The following is a 20,616-nucleotide window of genomic DNA, read 5'->3' on the forward strand; positions in this document are numbered from 1 at the left end:
AGTGGCGCCAGCCCCTTACCTTTACCTCCTCGGTGGAGTTAGGGAACGTGAGCGTGTAGGTGCCGCTGGCCGTGCGGCCGGCCCGGAAGACCTCGGCGCAGTCCCTGAACGTGCTGGGCTCCTCCCCGGCCGCCGGGGCACTCCTCGCTGCTGCAGACAGGCGGGCGTGGGGTGAGCGAGAACACGGGGCTACGTTATACTGACACAGACACGTTTCGCACGTTGTTTTCACTACATTTGATTTTTTATAAGTTACGAAGGAGATGCTACTTTCCTCGGATTCGGCCACCGAGTTCCCCTCTTGGCCCATTCCATGTTAATCCCCAGTTACCAGCCCTTCCTAATCCCCTGTGGTAAACTGTTTCCACCTCTTCCATCTTGAGCACAATCAGCGGTCTTTTCACAGAGCTTTGAAGAACGTCCTGAAAACACCGTATCAGCTGAACAGCCCGCACCTGCCCTGCGCCCCAAGGGCCCTTGTGCCTTTCTCCTTTTTTTCTGTGTGTCTGAGGGCGAGAGCTAATCTCCTGCAGACGTTTGGGTGAGGACACTTAGTATTCTTTGGATCTGTCGCCACTGCCCCAAAGTAGTGAGTGTTAAAGCAAAGCTGGGCTCTGGCCGGCATGTCCCTGGCTGTGTCCCTTGGGCGTCAGGGCTCCGGGGCCCAGATTCTCCCGCATCTTTGTTGCGCTCTCAGCACGTGGCCTTCCCACGCCTAATTTCACTGCATTTAAAGCCGTGCACATGTGTGTGTGTGTGCATGCACGTTTGTGCATGTCCCTGAGCTGTCCCTTTAGCTCTCGTTCTACACAGCACCAGAGCACGGGTCTAGGACCTTGATGATGGGGCTGGGGCCCGGGCTCCATCCTGCTGGCACGCTGGACGCGCAGCCTGCTCTGCCCCAGGACCCAAGCTGTGGGCCCCGCCCAGCTCTATGGGGCTCACACCTCACTCTCTGGTCCCAGCAGATGCCACCTGCTGACTGGCTTTTCCTTTTCTGCAAGTGTGAAAAGCAGGTGACTCCTATGTCATCTGGGTGAACGTATTCGAGGGCCAATGCAAACTGGCCGCCCTGTGAAGCCGGCCTGGCCCCTCGCTTTTCAGCTCCTTGGTCCAGTGGAAACCGCCCGATTCTGTAAGAATCGGGACCCCTGGTGTGAGATGCGGCTGCGTCCAGAGGAGCCAGCAGGCGCCATGGCCTGGACCGCGGGGAGAGCGGCACTCGACTTGGTGAAGGAAAATGGTAAATGAAAACACCTCCGGGTCGGCTGTCACTCGCCCACCAGTGACCACCCGCCCCCGCCACACCTCAGAGAAGGCTCACAACAGCAAGGAAGGGGGTGCACCTGGGGCGAGGCGCTGCCGCCACCTCTCCGCATGTGCCCAGCACCCTGGAGGCTAACCTGCCCTTCCCACTGGGCCGAGGCAGCGCGTGAGCGGCCAGCCGCACACCGCCGCCAGTGGGAGCAGACCCCAGCCACGCCTCGGACCCGGACTCCAAAGGCAGTTTGGGGTGTTTTGCCTCAAAATGATTAATCAGCACAACCATGGCCGGCCCACCCCTGCTCCCCTTTGCTGAGACCTGGCAGGTTTGCTCGTGGGATGTGACACCTCCAGAGACGAGGTGTCTTCAGGACTGTGAGGGGCCCACTGGGAGGGCGCATGGCGGCACTCACAGTTGGGCGTGGACATCAGGGTCAGCAGGCTGCGCACCGTCTCCATCAGATCGTGCTGCTGCCGCTGCAGCGCGGAGTTGTTGGCCGTGGCGGTCACCAGCTGCCGCTCCAGCTCCTGGATGACAGAGCTCTGCTTGGACACGAGCACCTGCAGCTGGTCCTTCTCTTCCTTGATCGACTGCAGCTGGACGACGTGCTTGTCCTCCATGTCCAGCACCTTCTTCTCCAGGAAACTTGTAAAAGGAAGTGACCGGGCGTCAGGCGAGGCCTCCTGACGGGCTGGCCACACCTCACAAGCACCTTGTCCCCGTGCACGTCGTAACCCCAAGCACCGAGGCCAGAAGCTGGCCTGACCCTGACTGCGGGCAGGAGCGCAGTGGGCCCTTTCTGCTGAGGAATGGGGAGGCACTTAGCGGCGAGGGGAGCTGTCGTCCTTCATGGCACACGCAGGGGCCGCCTCGAGGCAGGAGCCAGCGTGCCGGGGGAGCAGACGGTGGCTGAGGGCCCTGGAGGAGCCCGGAGCAGCCGCCCAGGTGGGCGTCTGTGGCGCTGGTTTCCCCGGGTTCTCTAACTTAAGTCTTGATATTAGACTTGTTTTCACGTTCCCACGTTTTAAATGGGGTCTCTCACAGCATACACGCTCTACACACAGGTCGTCTTGCTTTGGGAACGCCCTATTCCCCAGAGGCAGAACCCGGCAAAGTCTCTGTTGGAATGCCTGCAGGGTCGCTTCCTCGCCACGCCGCCCAGGCGCGGTGCCTGGACTCCGTGAGCGCCTCCCGGGGCCGGGGGAAGGCAGGTTGGCGGCCGTGGCAGAGGGAGGCAGGCTCCCGGACGGCTCGGAAGCCCAGGTTCCCATTACGCCCCCCTGGGCCAGGCCTGGGCAGCTAGAAAGCGTGCGGCTAAACGTCTTCCCCGCTTTCATTACCTGTTCTTATCCTGTAGCTTGTTTATTTCACTGGTCTGGTCCAGAATCTGCTTTTCCAGTTTGTTTGTAGACAGGGAATGTTCCAGAAGCTGCAGTTCAAGTCTTGTTGTCTGATTTAATACCTGAACATAACAAAATAAAATTCCTGTTTATCATCTTTTTTAATTAGTTAGAACTCTCTTTCAATTAAATTATCCAACACGTAAGACAGCATGGCTAAACCCCAATTGATAAAGTATCTTATTTCGGCTTCTCTGTTTTCATTTTCAGAAAAGGCCTCATGTCCTGGGTCACATCAAGGTGTGTTCAGTGTTTTCCACACCATTTCTTTATTTTGAAAAGTGCTTAACACTTCTGGACAAATGGTCTTCTTTTGACACTGTGGGAGTGTAAACTGGTCGTTTTTACTGCATCAGGCATTGCTGATAAATCAGGAGATTTCCCCCCGGCCGAGACACAATGCCGCCCCTCTGGGCCGTGAACTCAGCTCATCTGGGGCATCCCCGGCTCCTCTCCACTGTTCAGCCTCTTCCCCCTTTCCAGCTTCCTTTTTCTTCCTTTGAAATCGGCAGCAGCCAGCCAGAAACAATAGCAGACCGCTCCGCAGCGGGCAGGGCTGCCAGGGCCCGCTGGCCCCACGCGTGGCGTCCTGTCCCAGCGTCCTGGCCTGCGGACACATTCCTCGCTGCTGGCCTCCTCTCGCCGGAAATGTCATTACTCACATCCTCTGTGCCGCGGCCGTTCAGGACGTGATGTCATGTGTAAGTTGCAATTCTTGTCCCGAAAGTGGGTCCTTGAGAGAAGCATTGTTTGCTGGGTGCTGTGTCATTTCATTCAGCCGGACCTGGCCCACCTGCAGGCTGGGGCGGGCTGGCCGTAGCTGCAAGCCAGGGCGGGCTGGCCCCAGTGCAGGCCGGGGCAGGCTGGCCATAGCTGTAGGCCGGGGAGGGCTGGCCGCAATGCAGGCGTGCTCGCCCCAGGAGCTGTGGGCATGAGTGGGCGCAGTGGCCAGCATAGTGCTGGGGTTGCAGGATGGACACCGGAGTACAGATGCACCCTACTCTTCTCTGCAGTGAGACGTGAGGACAGCGCTGGGCTTGCCGAAAGGAACTGGCGAGTGCGGGCTTCCCTGAACTCATGGGGAGGACGGGGTGGGGTCCCGCCTCCACTCTCAGGGGCCAGTGGCCGGTCCTCAGCTCCCCACCCTGGCGGGGTCCTGCCTCTCGTCAGGCTGCGTCAACAGGCCACTGCCCAGCCTGGACTGGGAGCCAGCGGGCATCTGTGCCCTCCCACTGGCTGCAGCCCTCGTTGGCTGCAGCCTTCCTCGCCAGTCATTCCCGACCTCGTGACGCCTCGTTTCGCGATGGCCTTATTTTCAGTCCAGTGTCCCCGTAAGAGTCTGCGGGGGGCTCGCACCGCGGCTCTGCCTCACCCTTCACCGCGTTCTCTGAAGTGAGAAGAAAGGCTGGTTTCCGGGATGCTCCCGCATGGGCGCGCCTGCCCACGGTGTCCAGGTCAAAATACGGAGCACGCGAGTCGGGCATCCTGGGTCTGCCGCGCGGCCGCCCCCAGCGCACGACGCTCACTCCAGCCTCGCTGGACGCAGATGCGTCTTCTTCCCTGGCTGCAGGTGCGTCCTGGGCGCAGTCTCTGCGCCTGGTGTGCGAGCTGCTCGCGCTTTCCCGAAACTGCTGTAATGTTGGCGGGGCAGCCCTGTCCTCACGTGCAAGTCTTCCTCCCACGCCCTGCCCCGCCCCCCTGCCCCGCCCCACGGCCCTTAGGGAGACCACGGAGGCCTCGCAACGGTCGGGCCTTGGTGTCCCACGTCCTCTCCTGGCTGATGGCTGCGCCTCGGGGTCCTTGCGGGAGAAGGACGAGGAGGGACATGCCAGGGGCCATCACCATGGCGCCCGCTTGTGTCTTGAGCGTTACCTGCAGCTCAGAGTGGGAGATGCTGACCTCATTGGCCCAGAAAGGAGCCAGGACTCGGAGCAGCCGGAGCAGCGCACAGGGACCTGCTCTCACCGTGCTCGGCCCCGACCCCCCACCCCCCGCACCCCTTTCCTCTCTGGACGGTGGCTGAGTTGCCGATGTCACCGGGCATGGCCCTGCGGGGACTTGGCTCCAGTGTCTTGCTGTTGGTCTTTTGATCCTTGCGTCTTCCGTGTTCTCCCCACTCCTATGAATCTGTCGCCTACAGGACCGTAAAGCTAACGGGGATGGCGGGGTCAGCCGTTGACCGCGGCCCCGGGGGGCAGGGCCTCATCTAGTAAAGTGGGGATCGCGCCCGGGACGGGACGGGTCTGGGCCTGTGCTGCGCCGGCTGCTTCTCCCCCTTCCACCGGCCTCTCCGTCTGTGAGCTCACACCGCAGACTGTCAGCAGTTCTGTGAGGTTCAGGTTTTATCTTAATCCGAGAGTTAGATTTAAGAACGAGGTTTCCAGCGCTCTGCTCGCTGTTTTCATCTCTCAAGTGCACAGCAAGTCCCGGACTTGGAACCAAATGCACATCTCGGGTCCACGGGACGTTCACCTGTGCTGGTTCACCTGTGCTGGTCAGGTGTGGGGAGGGAGGGTGGGCTGCGTGGGGTAGACGTACGTCAGCCTCGGTGTTACAAGTGAAAGCACACTAGCTGGTGTGAGAGCCCCACCCAGCCACGCATTCTTTACTAGTTCACACCCCGCCCTTTGGTCTGGGCCCCCAGCTGTCAGTAGCCTCCTCCCCCCGCTGACTGCGCACTGCAGCTCGGGCTGCGCCACATCTCCCTGACCTGGGCCTCCACGTCTGTCAGCTTCCGCGTCTGCTCCGCCGTCTGGTTCAGCAGGTTGGTCCCTATCTCGATCATGGCCGCCGTCTGGTTCTGGACCACGTTCTGTTGGATCTCCACCATCTCCTTCTTCATGTTGTCCTGGATATAATTCTCAAGCTAGAAAAGAAGTGTCAGAAAGACAGACTTTACTCAAGCGACCAGAAACTGCCCTCCCCCGGTGGGCAGCGCAGCCCGGGAAGGACCGCAGCACGCCGCTGCGCCCCGAGCTCCAGGCAGTCACTACGCGGGAAATAAATCCTGAGGGGCATCCCCACCTCTCCTGCCATCCAGACTTGTGGTTTCTGGAAATGCAGACCTGGGAAGACTGCAGTGGAGTGAGAGTGGCACATGCACACACCTGCAGGCCCACACACATCTACACAGGGGCACACACATGCACACCTGCCCTCCATTTACACGCCCGCATGTGCACACAGACGCATGTGTGCACTCTGCTTGCCCACACACATGTGCAGTGAAATTACATCAGGTACAAGTGCAGGACGGGCAGGGGGGGTCAGCTCCAGCATGGCCAGCGGCTCCTCCTGGACCTGGCTGCCCGGGTCACTCGGCTCCGGGACTCCAGCACCTCTGGTATATGATGGGGTCTAGCTGGGGGCAGAGTGGTTCAAGGGTGAGCCCAGCTGTGCTTGTAGGTCGGGGAAGGGGTGACTGCGGCCCACGGGCCATCTCCCTGCTTCCCTGTGCCAGGCCCGGCTCTCCGCCGCTGGCCCCGCTCTAAGCTCAGCAGGACAGAAGCCCCGTTTATGTTCTTCCCCGTAGTTGTGTCTCACATGCTTTTATTAAGCTGAATAACTGAAAGCTGCTCATGAGCTGCCTAGTGCCCTTCGTAAAGACGAGGGAGTCTCTGCAGAGAAGCCGTTCAGAGCCATCAAATCTCATGTCTCTGAAAAAGTCAGTGAAAGAGTCGGGAGTGAGCCCGCGGCAGGGAAGCCTGGGTTTCCCGCCGGCTCGAGGCCTTCCTCGTCCGGCGGCGAGTGTTTTCTCCCCGGGGTATGAGGCCTTCATCCTCACTCCTGCTTCCGGGCTCACGGGCCTGACCCGCCCCCGCTGCAGGTGCCCCTGGCGCGCAGGCTGCCGGCCTCCAAGGAAAGACTCACTCCGGCTTCTCCCCGCGCTTCTGGCTGGTTGGGCGGCGGGAAGGCCGTCCGCGGGAGACCTGACTGCCCGGCCTTGAAGCCGCGACCTCCCGTAGGAATCAGAACAGACCCGGTCACGGTGAAACCCCCGTTCCTCTCCTGCTGCCTGAGGAAGTCGGAGCAGGCCACGCGCCGGCCCGGTAGCCCGCGGCGCTCTCCAGGGGCAGGGCGCTCTCAAGCCCGGCTTCCCCGTCCCTCCCGCCCCGTTTACACAGTGGCAGTGACGGTTATTTAAATGTGCAGTTTAGAAGAATCCATAGGTGGCCCCTTGCGATTGGTCCCTGCTCCGCTCTCCTGCCCCGGCCCCGGGGAGTGATGGAATTTTGAGGTCAAAGTAAAGCTCCGCAAGTCATCCAGCCAGCGGTCCCCGGGCCGACTCCAGCAGGACGTCGAGGGAGCCTGGCCCGGGGTCGGGCCGCCGCCAGCCGAGGGCCCCGGCTCCTGTGCGTGCTCCGAGGTGACAACTCACAGGCTCCTGTAAAGAGAAAGCCTGCCTCTTCTTACTGATTTCAGTATTTCAGCGCTAAATGAAAACGAGTCTATCTTTTGTCACTCACCGCGCAGCCGGGGCGGGGACTCGGCCTCCTACCCGGGCCCCCCACCCCTGGAGCCCCAGGCCCCTGAGGTCAGGCCACAAGCGGCGTGAGAGCGCGGTCGGCAGCTGAGCTTTCCCTCAAGTTCCAGCTGAAAATTACACTTTACGACATAAAAACCCTCGTTTTTACAAACAAAATTTCTTAACTTTGTCATTTTTTTTTCTGAACTTGAAAATGGAAAGGAAAACACATTTTAAGTCTGCCTTAAAGATCCGTTTTTCCAGATCACAGTGGATGGTGTGTGTGTGTTTTTGTGTGTGGTGTGAATGTGTGTGGTGTGTGTGGTGAGTGGTGTGTAGTGAGTGTGTGTGGCAGGTGTGTGGCGTGGAGTGTGTGTGGTGTGGAGTATGTGTGGGGTGTGGAGTGTATGTGGCAGGTGTGTGGCGAGTGTGTGTGGCGGTGTGTGGTGTGGAGTGTGTGTGGGGTGTGGAGTGTATGTGGCAGGTGTGTGGCGAGTGTGTGTGGCGGTGTGTGGTGTGGAGTGTGTGTGGGGTGTGGAGTGTATGTGGCAGGTGTGTGGCGAGTGTGTGTGGCGGTGTGTGGTGTGGAGTGTGTGGTGTGCATGGCAGGCACCGCGCTGCCCCCTGCACTGTGGGGAGGATGGGTGGACACGCTTGCACTCCCGCCCTGACTGGACTTTGTGCACTCGGGCAGCAGCTGGGGCGGGAGTCAGAGGCCCTGATTTAAGGATCTCCCCGCAGCTCAAGTCCACGCTTTGCTGGGCCACTTGGGGGAAGGCCGAGGCCGCCTCTCCTTCCCTCTGCTCGTCGGGGGACCCCAGGCTCCCTCTCTTGTGAGGGTGTAAGCTGCGTGCCCCTGTTTTCATACTTCTCCGCCCGATCCCACTCACGCTTGCTCCGATCCCACGTCCTCCCGCGCTGTGGGAGCGACGGTCACGAAAGCAGAAATGATTGTGCGGGTAGGAGGCTTCGCACATTAATCTCTAAAGCCCTATTTTTAAGTTGATTTATGCTTAGCCGGCCAGCAGCAGGACCTCGTGAGTGACAGACCCCACAGCGGGAGGGGGCCGAGCCTCAGCGCTGGCCACGCAGCCGGACACTCAGCGGGACTCAGGGAAGCAGCTTTTTCACCTAGCTGTGATCTTCCCTTTAGCTCTTGCTCTAAGACGCGACCAGAAGTGCAGGAAGCTCGCGCCGAGGAGCATGCTTTCCCGGCCAACGTTCTGCAGATCGGGGGGGGGGGGGCACACAGCAGTGCCCTAAGGTGTCCCCTTCTGTCCAGGGCTCACTGTGCCCAGAACTGCCGTCGACCCCCCTCAGCAGGCCCTCGGGAGAGCCACAGTCTGACTCCACTGGCGTGGCCTCCACTGGGAACTGAAAACAGTGGTTATGACTTTGCACAAACGACTGTGCTTTAATTACGTCTTCCCGGGCGTCCTAACCCCAAATAAGAGAGGCCCTCGCTGCAAAATGCACGTTGTACCAAACCTCCCTTTGCAGACACAGTGCTGGGGCCGGGGTTGTCTCTGACTCACTTTAGAACAAAGTTAGTTCCTTCCTTTGCCTCAGGGGCGGCCCCTCTTGGCCGGCGTCTCTCTCCCTGCAGTGCTTGAGCCAGGTACGGCGCGGGCGGCCCTGGCCCTGGCCCCGGCCCCGCTGCAGGCGGAAGCTCACGCACCTCGTGTGTCTTTTAAGGCTCACTGTCATTTTTGCATAAAATGACGCTCTCAGAAGGCCCCGTTTAAATAAAGACGTGCCACGCAGCGTCAGCAAGTCGCGCCCCCGGCCTGGGGATTGCCGCCTGTGCTGTGTGTGAGCCCCCGGATCTGGGGACTTGAGGTACGTTTCAGGCCCTTTTAGGCCCAGTGACATGATGCCAAGCTGGAGCCGCTGAATATCCCCTGGCGCCCACACTTCCCGACTTGCTCCCACACAACAGAACCTCGGTTGGACTCAGCCGCGGCTGGCCGGGCTCCCGCACAACTGGGCAGCTGTGACATGCACGCCGCGCGGTCGAGCCAGGCCACCCAGCACCAGGCCCGCGAGAGCCGGGGTGGGCAGCTTCCCCAGGACCCCCGCGCCCTCCCACTGCAGGCTTTGTCCCGTCTCAGTGTAGTTACACGGGTAAATTCACGCTTCGCCAACTCGCGGGGCCGTCCGCTGGACGCTAGTCCCCTCCGTGCGCGTCCCGTGTGCCGCCTCGGCAGAGGGCTGTTTAGAAGGAAAGGATGCTGACAAAACGCTTGGTGACTCGTGCTGTGACTCGCGACCTCTGTCACGGCGAGTGACTTTGTTTACCTCTGTCTCCGCCTCGTCTGCTTTGCCTAAGCATCGCCCCAAGAGAGGGGCTTTGGGAGGGGGGTTAAACCCGTCCGGCCGCGGCCGCGCGGCGAGGGTTAAGCGTGTCCCGTTAGGTGAATTAGCAACTGCGCGTTCCGAAGCGCGATTCTTTCCGGATCAAGCATAAGAGGCATTTGCTCTTGGAAGGACCGAGAAAGAATCCATGCAGTTCCCATTAATCTAAAAATAAATAAGAAATAAATAAACGTCTGAGTCACGGGTTGCCTGTCGTTGGAGTCAGTGGCTTCGCGCGAAGGAAGAGAAGGCCGTGGCCGCCCTGCCCGCGGGGTGGACGCGGGCCCCGTCGAGGGAAGTGGAGGAAGTGGATTAGTCTCGAGCTCAGTCACGTCGTGGTGTCTCTGAGCCCAGCAGCGCCCGCTTTGCAGCGACGGTGCGAGCCCCAGGGACGTCGCTTTGCTGATTGGGGGGAGGAGGTGACACCTGCGGCTCTCGGGCCTCGGCTTCTGGGACGCGTGGGACCCCCGCGGCGCGTCAGCCACCAGCTCAGCCTGTGGCCCCGGTGTCTCGTTGGCGAGGCGGTGTCTCGGCGCCCCCGATGCGGCTCTACTGTGGAAAGCGAACGGGACACAGCGGCGTTTCCCGAGCTGCACGCTCAGCCCACGGGTGCCCGCAGCTCCGGGAGCTGCAGGCGGGAGCTGGCGCACAAGGGGCTGGCCGCGCTCACTGTCGCCCCGGGGGGAGTCAGCAGCTCCGCGCTGCGGGCCCGCCGCGTGCCCGGTGGGTGTGAGGCCCGGGCAGGGACCGTGGGGAACTCGCAGGGCCTCGCGGGGGGGTGGCAGAGTCCAGGCTGATCGCGTTTGAGGAGAGCAGCGGAGCCTCGCCTCGCTGGGGGCGGCATCCCTGCCGCGAGGGTCAGGCGAGGACGTGCGAGGACGCCGCGGAGAGCTGCGGGGGTCGGCTGTCCCCTCAGCCCAGGCCGCGTCCCGCCCGGCCCGGAGTTTGTCCGGGAAGTGAGGCCTCCGATTTGAGGTGTTCGCTGGGAAGGCCGCTGAGGAGGGAGAACGAGTGGACTGCGTGAGGTGGTCGTGAAGCCGAGCGCCTGGGCGTGTCTCGGCCTCTGAAGTCCGGGAAAGCGGCAGCCGGGCCTCGTGTGGCCGCGTCTCCCCGGGGCCGCACCCGACGCCCCGGGGCTCGCGCTGTGCTGGGCGCGGCGCTGTCGGGCGAGCTCGGCGTGGGCCACGGCCACAGAGCACGCGGCCCGCGCGAGGGCACAGCTTGCACGCTTGCCACCCTGGCCGGGAGCTGAGCTGGCGGCCGGCCGAGCAGAAAGTCCAGTTTGCTTGGACACCAAAGCGGCTGCCAAGCCTCTCTCCAGGGCACTCGCCGGCGCTCGTGGGGCGAGCACAAGGGCCGGACTCGCCCCCCGCCACCGCCTCGGGCTCTGGAGGGCTCCCCGACCCCGCCGCCGGCGCGTCCACCCCGGGCAGCGGGTGGCAGCCCCTGCCCTCCCCCTCCACGCGGCACTGCCTTTCTCTCCTCCTGCTCGGGTTCGCGCACAGCCTGGGGACCCGCCCGGCCACCCCTGGGCCGCGGCAGCCGCTGCACCCTCGGAGGGTCAGACGGTCGCACCAGCAGCGCCCCCGACAGCGCAGGTGCAGCCCTGCGGCTCCAGAGCCGGGACTGTCCCGCTGCGGGGGACGCGAGGAGTGGACAGGAGCACGGCGGGGAGGGGCGCCGGAAGTAGGAGGGAGGGGGGACAGGAAGCAGGGGGAGGGGAATCAGGAAGTGGGGCAGGGGAATCAGGAAGTAGGGGAGGGGAATGGGGGGGCAGGGGAATCAGGAAATAGGGGAGGGGAATCAGGAGGGGGGCAGGGGAATCAGGAAGTAGGGGGAGGGGAACAGGAAGTCGAGGGAGGGGAATCAGGAAGTGGGGGGGCAGGGAATAGGAAGTGGGGTGAGGGGAACAGGAAGTAGAGGGAGGGGAATCAGGAAGGGGGAGGCCAGGTAATCAGGAAGTGGGGGAGAGGAATCAGGTGGTGGGGGAGGGGAATCAGGAAGTAGGGGAGGGAATCAGGAAGTGGGGGAAGGGAAGAGGAAGTAGAGGGAGGGGATTCAGGAAGCCAAGGGGGGAATCAGGAAGTGGGAGTGAGGGGAGGGGGATCAAGAAGCAGAGGGAGGGGGAACAGGAAGTGGGGTGAGGGCTAAAGGGGAAACAGGAAGTGGAACGTGGGGTTGGGGGAAACAGGAAGTGCGGTGAGAGGCGGGGTGCCGGGAAGCGGGGGCGAGGGGCGAGGGCAGCGGGAGGAGGGGGAGCCGTGGTTTCCCTATTGTTAGGATCTGTTTGTTCCGATCAGAGCATGAGTCACCCGACGCCCACTTTAAACCCAAACCACTGGTCACGCCGCGGCGGGCCCTGCCTCCCGAGCCTGTGGCTCCGCGGTGGCCGCGCATTCCTGACGGCGCCCCGGGCTGTGGAAACCTGGATTCTGGTTTCGGCGGTCGCCCGCGGACGGAGCAAGCTGCGCGCTGAGCCCCTGGCGGGACCTACCCTGGAGTTTTGGCAGCTCTTGGGGCTCAGGCGATGAGTGTTTGGGCCGCTGGAATCTTGGCCTCTCTGAGGAGAACGCTGGCTCCAGGAGGCTGGAGACAATGGAGGTCTTTGTGCAGACGCCTGTCCTGCTCCCAACCCTGAGCGCCTGCCCCTGGAGCATGGCTGCTGCGGGGACGCCCCTGCTGACCTGGGCAGCTTCCTGGAAACGGCACCACGGCATGGGACGGAGCCCCTCCAGCTTCCCCGGTGCCCAAGCCCGGCCAGCCTCGGCCACAGCCCCGTCGCCACGCATCTCGGTGTCCCACATCTGCTCGGGAAGATGAGCCCAGGGGGCTGAAGTGAGCCTGCGGGGCTCCAGCGTCCACGGGTCAAGGCTGGGGTGGCGCTTCCCGGAGCCTGGCCTGGCCTGGCAGGCCGAGGCACGTGGGAGCCAGCTCTGTGGTGCAGGACGCCGGGTGTGCAGCCAGGAGGGCGCAGGTGGGCCCTATCCAGTGCAGCGGGTCGTGCCCCCAGAGACTCAGGCAGTGCTGGGAGCAGCCCAGCCCTGCTCAGGACAGCAGCCGAAGGCAGGGCCCACGCGCTGCTCAGGCCACATAAGACGCACGGCCTGGCGGGACTCAGCTTGGTGACAAAGGGCAGAAGGGGGCATGAGGGAAGGGGGCATGAGGCGTCAACATTCCACCGGGTGCGGGGTAAAACAGCCTGCCTAGAGGCCGCCCCACCATCCTCACACACTGACCCGTGGGCTCTTATTACCCGGGGAAATCCGCTACTGTGAGCTGCAGAACAGGGACCTGGCGGTGGCTTCGCCAAGCCCAAGCCTCTCCCGAAAGTCGGCCCTAAGTGGCGGACTGAGGTTAAAACGGCCGTCTCCACGCCCCGCACACCTGCCCCTCCAGGACACCCTCCAGGGGACAGCGGCAGGCCCCGATCCTAGCCCTGCTCCGTCCCCACCTCAGGCCGCTGCCTGAGATGCCAGGGGAGGGTCCTTTCTCCGAGACCAGCCGTCGGGACAAGCGCGGGACAAGTGGCTCCGCTGCAGGCATGGGCCGAGCCCTGCTTGGAAACGGCTGGGCTGGGGGGTTCTGACATGCCTATTTCCCAAGCCCGCCGAGATGCCCGCCTGGGCTCTGAACCACTCACCATGGGATGGACAGAGAAGGGTCCCTTGATGGGGGAGAATGGCTTAGTCATCAGGTACTTTCTCCCCGCGCCCCTGCTCTCACCTAGGGGCCACATATTTGGATAGCAGTGCTCTCCGGGGGTGGAGAAGGGGGCGGGACGGGGCAGCGCCCTTGCCACGGCACCAGTCAGTGCTGCAGGCCCTGGGGCAGGCTGGTCAAGCAACAGCAAACAGGTTAGAGGGGGGCACGCTGGGACGACGGAAAAGCACGTGTGGGTTTACGTGTTCGCTGTGACCCGGAAGGGAACCCCCTCTGATAAAAATGGACGATTAATTACTCCTCCCAAATGGCCGGTTGCAGGGATGGTCTTGCCTATCTCGACTCCGTGACTTGGGACATAATCTCCTACCTTCTCTGCCTTAGCGGGTCCACCGTTACAGTAAGTTAAGGCCAAGGCGCGCTAGGAATTCCTGTCATTAAAGTTGATTAAGTTAATGCTGGATAAGGCTTTTTTTTTTTTTTTTTTTTGGAATTTTAGAATCCGTTGCTTAGTTGTTAAAAATTACAAGGAATTTCAGACCCATATGCCAAATGTGAAGCATAGATAATTAGCTTGTGGTTGGTGTTTGTTTTTTGTTACTGAGCAAAATAGAACGATGTCTGCTCCAGCGGCCTTTTTGCACCAGAATTTCCCATTAAGACGACCAGCCCGCTTGGAGCTCGGGCTACATCTGTATGTAATAGTTTTTCAAGATTCCAGAGACTAGATAATAGTTAACAAAACTCAAAGGAAAACTTCAATTATCTCCAGACCAGTGTTTACAGCTACCCAGCAGATACTGAGAATTAATATCATCTGTCGATTCCACAAATGTCATGGCAGAGAAAGTGCTCTCGGGAGCCCGGCGGAAGCGTGTGTCCCCCCCCCCCGTCCCCCCCCTTCCCCCCCCCCCGCCCCGCCCCACGCTGTCTTCTCTGCCAGGAGGAGCAGGTTGACCAGTTAACCCCCGAGTCCCTGCTCAGCGGGTCGTCGGGGCCGCCTTTTCAATCCATTTCCTTCCTTCCTTCTGCTGGAAAAGCAGGGGATCCGTGAGTAGACTTGCTCTAACTTATGAAAACTGAAGTGAGGAAAAATAAGTCGGACAGGACGCCTGACCACTGCTGCTGGGCCCCTGGGAGCTCGCGGCGGGCCGAGGGCGCCTGGGGGCCCTCGCTGCTCCGGGCTCCGCGTTTCCGCTGTGGGCCGGGCAAGGCCGGGGCCTGGGACAGCCGCCGCTCCCGGCCCCGCAGAGGGAGGTGCGCGTGGCGGCTCTGATGCAGGGCGGGGTCCGCGTGCCCGGGACGGGCGGGCTGTCCTCGTGGGAGAGGCAGCGCGGTCTCCGGAGGGCGTTCCTGGGGTGACTGTGAGCACCGTGCTGTCGTCGGCCTGCGGGGTGAGCGCCCGCCCGCCCGCCCGGGCCTCTGCCTTCCCCTCACGGCACTGCCCAGTCCCCGCGCCCGTAGCACTGGGGTCAGCCCAGCGCTCACGGGCGGGTGGCTCCCCGGGTGGGAGAAGCCGACGTGGCGCCTCAGCCGAGGACGTGGCATCCTGGAAGAGGCGCTGCAGGGACGGAGGGTCCAGCGGTCAGCGGGGCGGGAGGGGCGGCCAGGCTCGACGCCGCTCTGTGAGGCCCTGTGGCGGCGGCCCACGTCACTGGGTGTTGTCCACACCCGCGGAGGCCCGAGAGCCGCCGGATGCGGATAACAGGCCGGGGCGGCCACGCTGTGGGGGTCGGCCGGCGTCACCTCCGCGGGCACCTGCGTCGCCGTGTCCAGGCTCCTCTTCGGGGCCAGGACATCTTTCCCCCCAGGGGCGCCACCGCCTTCCCTTTGCTCTCTCGCTGCCGCCATTCCGGGGCGCCTCTTCCATGTCTTTGCCTCTTCCCTATGGGCAGTGGCCTCGGGGCCCAGGATGCCCCTGGGGGGCAGGAAAGGGCCCAGCCAGCCCCCATTCACCTGTCTTGGCACAGAGAGGCCGGATGTCCTGACACGGTCAGTCTCCGTGAGGACCGCGGCCTCCTCTCCGTGGGCTCGGGAAATTAGCAGCGTCTGGCGAGGGCCCGCAGCGGAAGCCCCCGGAGCGTTGTGTTAATTAGGCTCCAGCAGCTCCACCGCCCCCCAAACTTGCTGGAGCCCCCCAGTGAGAGGCTCTGAGGCTCCTGTGTGAGCAGGTGCAGCATCTGCCCTCGGTGGGGGCGGGGGGCGGGATATCTCCCCCCAGAGAAAGGACCGGGGCTACCAATGCTCTCGACGCACGCAGCGGAGCAGTCTCGTAGACCAGGTCGCGGCGGGGGACGTGTGTCCCCGAGCCCTCTGCGTCTTGGTACCCCTTCCTCTAAAAGCCCCCACTTCCCATGGAGAAGTGCTCAGCCACACCCCATAGGCGCCCTCTGCTTCGTGCTGGGCTGGCACACGGCTGGCCCCTCAAGACGCCGGACGTGGGCACTTGCATGAGTGCTGAGTGGGCAGGTGGACCCCGAGGCCCTGAGGACAGTCGGCAGACGGGACAGGCTGCTGTGGCCCCGGCCGGCCCACGAGTCCCAGCAGAACTGCAGACGGTGGTGGGGCTGGCAGCCAGGGTGACGGTGGTGCCGGGTTTCAGTCTCTATGGGTCAGCTGGCACATGGCAGCGTCAGGATAAGAAAGGAGACTTCGCGGGCCATGCTATTAAGATGAACTTAAAGACCCCGGCCCCCAACGTGGGGCAGCGCCCCTTCCTCGAGCAGAGCCGGGCGCAGAGCGGCCGTGCTGGGCAGAGCTGAGGAGGTTCTCACTCTGTGGCATCGTCCACGAGGATCTGCTCTGCGGGCAGCAGCCGGGAGGGTGAGGGCTGAGTGTCTCCTACTGTGCCCACCCACAGGCATCCTGGCCCCCCACTTGCAGGGTGCAGGCCAGGAATACCTGGCATTCTTGATGCCCCGGGACAGAGAAGGGCACACGGTTCTCCACTGCGGCCAGTCTGATTTGCCTAGACCCCAGGACGTCCACTCCCACCCTGGGGAAGGACGCTCTGTCTTTGTAACCCCAGTTCCGAGCGCGCCCGTCCTCTGCCCATGCCCCACGCTCCCCGGAGGCCTCTGGTCTCTATGCCCTCGCTCTGCCCACCTCTTCCCTCACAGCAGCTCTGGCTCTGTCCCCTGGCGAGGGGAACAGGCCCTGCCTGTGTGTTGGTGACCGGGCCCTCCTTGGCCATCACATGCCCACCCACTGCCTCGCTGCGGCACTTGGGGTGCCAGGATGCATCTTGGGACAGGACTCGGGTGCTGGGAATCGCCGTCTTCCTGACTTGAGCACGAGCGCCAGCCCCCACGGGCCCCCCGCTTTCATGAGGGGGAGCTCCAGAGGGCACAGAGTGTCCGTGTCGGAATGGTCGGCTGGCCAGCATCTGCTGCCAGCTCGCCCCGTCGGCTCTCTATCCCGTTGCCCCACGTCGTGTGATTGGTCAGGAGAAGCCACGGCTCAGGAAGGGGCACTTGATCTTGCTTTTACAGAAGAGCTTCCCCTTGTGGTGACCGCCGCCCCCCACCCCGCCCCTGCTCTCCCTCTGCGTTCTCTCTCCTTGTGGCCACTCCCAGATGATGGAGGGGGCATCCCATAGCCTGGCCCCCAGCGCACCCCCGGGCCATTTTCTTTGCACCCCTTGTTTTACTCAAGCACCACGAACACCCTGGGCACAATCAGGCTGCTGTGAGTGTGTTTTTGCACAAACAGCAACCTGAGTGCTGGACCTGGAACCCCTGCTCTGGGCCGGGGCCCGGGTGACCACTGTGTTCACCCGAGAGCCCTGCGTGCCGTGGGCCCAGGCGGCCTCCGCTCTGGGCCACCCCGGGGCTGAGCGCCTGCCGGGGCGCTGGGGAGCATCCAGGAGTGGGTGCTGTCACGCCGCGATGCCACCACACCTGCCCCCCACCGGGACGGGAGCCGGCCGCAGGGTGGGTGCCCGCTCACATCAGAGGGCCTCCCACCTGTCTCAGGAGAAACCCCAGTGGGCTCCTGCAGGCCAGAGAAGGGCGAGCGTGTCTTCACCCCTGACGAAGGCGTGTCCCCGAGAAGCCGTTGGAGGCATGGGGGCGTAGGTGTGCACGGCGAGTGCCTGTTCCGCTGTGACAGTCTGACTGCTGCGGCGGTGTGACCACCGGGCACGGAGGCCGCCCTGCGGCGGGCAGGAGCGGACTCAGTCGGTCTCCACACTCACCGGTCCCTCACAGACGTCTGCACGCCCGCGGGAAGCCCGCACGGCCGCCGGCCCCGGCTCACTCTGTGCCCGGAACAAAGAGCCATGGACACCACCCCTGGGCCAGCCATGCTGCCCCTTCTCCCGCCCGCCCCCCCAGCTCTCTGCTTCTCTCTCTCTCTCTCTCTCTCTCTCTCTCTCACACACACACACACACACACACACACACACATTTTCCCTAATCACAGTCTCTTTATTGCAACCTCATCTCGTGTCCTCTGTGAGCTGGGACCAGCTCCGGCCTCGCACGGAGCCGCTGCTCCCGGTATGGGGGGACGGCCCCCAGAGCTGCCCTGGGGCGGGCGCCCTCCCACTTGCCCTGCTCATGGCCGGGCCCCGCTTTACGTTATTGCACAGAAGTCACTTCGCACTGTTTCTCTTCTGTTTTTAAACTTCCCCAGAGGGGTGGCGTTGATTGGAGCTGTAGTTTCTCGATTATAAATACGTGAAATTTCGGTTATTGTAGGGATTAAAGTGAACCCTGTGAACCAGCCTGCTCTCTGATCCCCATGTATAAGGCCGTGATCGCCATCAAGTCCCGTGTCTCGTCACTGGTTTGCGAGGAAACTTTTGCATTACAACCTGTCCAAACCGTAAAGACCCGCGTTGGTTAAAGTCAGCGGATGGCCGTGCCAGGCCGCACCAAGCCTACGCGGGAAGCAAGCACAAGTCCGCTTCCCAGGCCCAGGCCCTGCAGGCAAGGAGTCGTGCCCCCTCGCATGGTGCCCCCACAGCCGGGACCCCAACGTCAGACGACCCCCTCAGAGACCCGGGGCTGCTTGGCTGTGCAAAGCCAGTGGGACGTTAGTCTGACTTTAGGTGCTGGTGAGGGTGGCGCCGCGTGCGCTGTTAATTCGCACACCATACAGTGAAGACGATACCGCCCTTGCGCCTTCCGGGTTTACATACGCCGCACCCCCTGCTCGATCTCTCACCATCCCTCACCATCCCTGCGTCCCTCCTGCCATTGCCGTGATGCTAACACATAGTCAAGTCACAGCAGCAGCCGCTTTCCTGCCATGTTAAGTAAAGGGCCCCGTCAGTTTATCCCAATGCACCAAACTTGCTTCCAGGGCCACACACAGTCCTGCTCACGGCTCAGGAAGCAACAGATGCGGCTCCCGCCAGCCCAGGAGCACCCTCAGCCGTGGGCTTCTCTGCGGTGCCCAGCCAGGCTTGGGGCGTTGTTTGCGGGGAGGGGCATCCAGCTAACCAGGGTCACACAGCCTGACCCCCACCTTCCCCACTCTCTCCCCCTCTCTCTTACACACACACACACACACACACACACACAGAGTCCCTGCAGGGTGGGGAGGGGCAGGCACTCAGTCTGATCCTCTCCCTGCCAGTTTTTCCACGGACAGTTATGTTTTAGGAGCAAAACCGCGCTGTCCCTGCACCCCGGCTGATGAGCGCGGCGAAGGCGATGTTATTCTTTCTCCTAAAGGACGAGGCCGGCCGGCCCGGCGCAGCTCCCGGCCTGTGCTGCTGTCTTTTTTTTTTTTTTTTTTTTAAGTACAATGACAGAGGAAATGTTTACATCAATTTAATAGGCATGAGCCTTATTTTTCAAAACATGCTGTTTTAAAGCACAATCGAGTTTGCAGTTGTTTATAAGCTGCAGGTACTCGCCGGTGTGAAACGGCTGTTTATTTCCTTTCCCTGTTTCCTGTGGGCAGGGGGAGGCACGCTCCGTCCCTGCTCAGTGCACCCCGCTTGCCGGGTCGCTGCTGCTTTCCGTGAAGCACGGCCGCCGGGGGCCGGAGGCCGGGCTGGCTGTGGGCCGCGGCAGACGGGGCAACCGTGCGTGCCCAGGGGCCAGTTCCGGTGCCTGCGGGCATTTGGGGCCTGGATGCGCCTTCTCCTGGCTGAACCCTCCCGGTCGGCCCCTCAACCCCTGCACTCCCCGGCGGCCGCCCGGCACTGCCTCTGCTTCTGCCGGCAGCTCCCTGGTCCCACCGCCTCCCCCCTCAGGAGCCGGAGTGCTTCTGCCTGCCCTGGTCTTAGCTGGCGGCCTGGTCTGACTTTCCTTGACAGGTTTTCTTAAAAGCTTTAAGGTCTGTGAATGTCTCTTCCTCCCCCACTCGCCTCTCTTTTTTAATGTTGCTCGGGGAGAGAAAGGGAAAAACAGAAACATAAAAAAATAAACAGCCCCAAAGAAAAGGAAGTGTGTGAAGCAGCGTGGCCAGAGCTGGCTCTTCTCCCCGGACCCTCCCCCGCGCGCCCCCCAGGCGGACCCAGGACCGTGTCCATCAGCGCAGAGGCATTGTTTCCCCCTCGATCCAGCGGGACAGTGTTTGTTATCACAAGTGACAAAACAGACGGGAGGTGACATTTCCCCCTGAAACGCTTTCCTATTTGCGTTTTTGCATCATCCCAGACTGACCCCAGAGCCCGCGCCCAGCCAGGGATGGGACGAGCCTCCGTGTCCTCAGCGAACTGGCCAGGGGAGGACTTGAGACTCCCTTGTGCTGCTGCTCAAGTATTTGCTAATCGAAACTGGAAATGGAAAAGTTGGGGTCACCCCGTGTAGAACCCCTGTCCTTTGCCTTCTTTAAGCAGTTTCAGAGAGCAGAGGAGGGGCTGGCCAAGGAGGTGAGCTGTGGGGTGCCGTGCGCCCCCACTCTGCACAGACACAGCTGGCGGTGCAGCGGCGCAGCCGGCGCGGGGAGACTTTCCTTCACGCTTCCCGCCTCCCGAGGGGCCCGCGCTGCTGGGGGACGGTGTGCTGGCGCGTCGGTCCCCGGGGTGGCTGTCGCCCGGCCACCCACGGGGCGGGCCGCGCAGAGGCCGGGATAGGACGCCTGCCCCCGCACGCCGGGAGGGCTGCCACTTCTCCCCGGCGTGGCCCGCGCGGCTGTGCCCGCAGTCAGCCGGCGGGCCCGGGAAAGGGGGTCTCGTTCTGGGGCGTGGCCCCCGCCCCGTGTGAGGGCGCCCACTCATTCGGCTGAGAGCAAGCGGGTCGTCCTCGCCCTCCCGCGGGTGGAGACCCTACCCTGGGGCTGAGATAGGGCGCCCCGCAGAGTGTGGTGCCCAGCGAAGACCTGGGGCCCCTTCCGGAGGGACGGAGGCACACGGGGCACCTCTGTGAGTCCCCACGTGGCTTACGCTGCCCGTCCTCCCCCTGGGCAGCGGTGCACCCCGAGTCACCAGCACAGCTGCCAGCGGCTGATGGCGCGTGCGGCCGGCGTGGCCGCCCGAGGGGAGCGCAGCCCGTGTGCAGAGGGACTCGGGCTCT

The 20,616-nt window shown here is 62.8% G+C and overlaps 2 protein-coding genes across 5 annotated transcripts in view; one reads left to right on the forward strand and one right to left on the reverse strand.

The window, feature by feature from the left end:
- MCPH1 (microcephalin 1) overlaps positions 1-20,616 on the forward strand; it is a gene marked incomplete at both ends in the record, with an annotated part of 104,355 nt that overhangs the window by 52,526 nt on the left and 31,213 nt on the right. The gene's annotated exons all lie outside the window — the stretch shown is intronic.
- The window catches only part of ANGPT2 (angiopoietin 2), a gene marked incomplete at its 3' end in the record, with an annotated part of 29,964 nt that overhangs the window by 8,294 nt on the left and 1,054 nt on the right, over positions 1-20,616 (reverse strand). The window contains exons 2-5 of one of the 4 annotated variants that reach the window (XM_084231141.1): positions 5,375-5,530; positions 2,605-2,726; positions 1,677-1,909; positions 20-147 (exon numbers count right to left, since the gene is read on the reverse strand). In XM_084231141.1, the coding sequence (XP_084087267.1) occupies positions 20-147; positions 1,677-1,909; positions 2,605-2,726; positions 5,375-5,530 (639 nt within the window). Of the gene's footprint in view, positions 1-19; positions 151-1,676; positions 1,910-2,604; positions 2,727-5,374; positions 5,531-20,616 lie in introns of all 4 variants that reach the window. The other 3 variants (XM_084231140.1, XM_084231143.1, XM_084231142.1) reach the window with 3 other exon arrangements.

This window comes from Talpa europaea, assembly GCF_964194135.1.
Source record: "Talpa europaea genome assembly, chromosome: 4".
NCBI classification, from domain to species: Eukaryota; Metazoa; Chordata; class Mammalia; order Eulipotyphla; family Talpidae; genus Talpa; species Talpa europaea.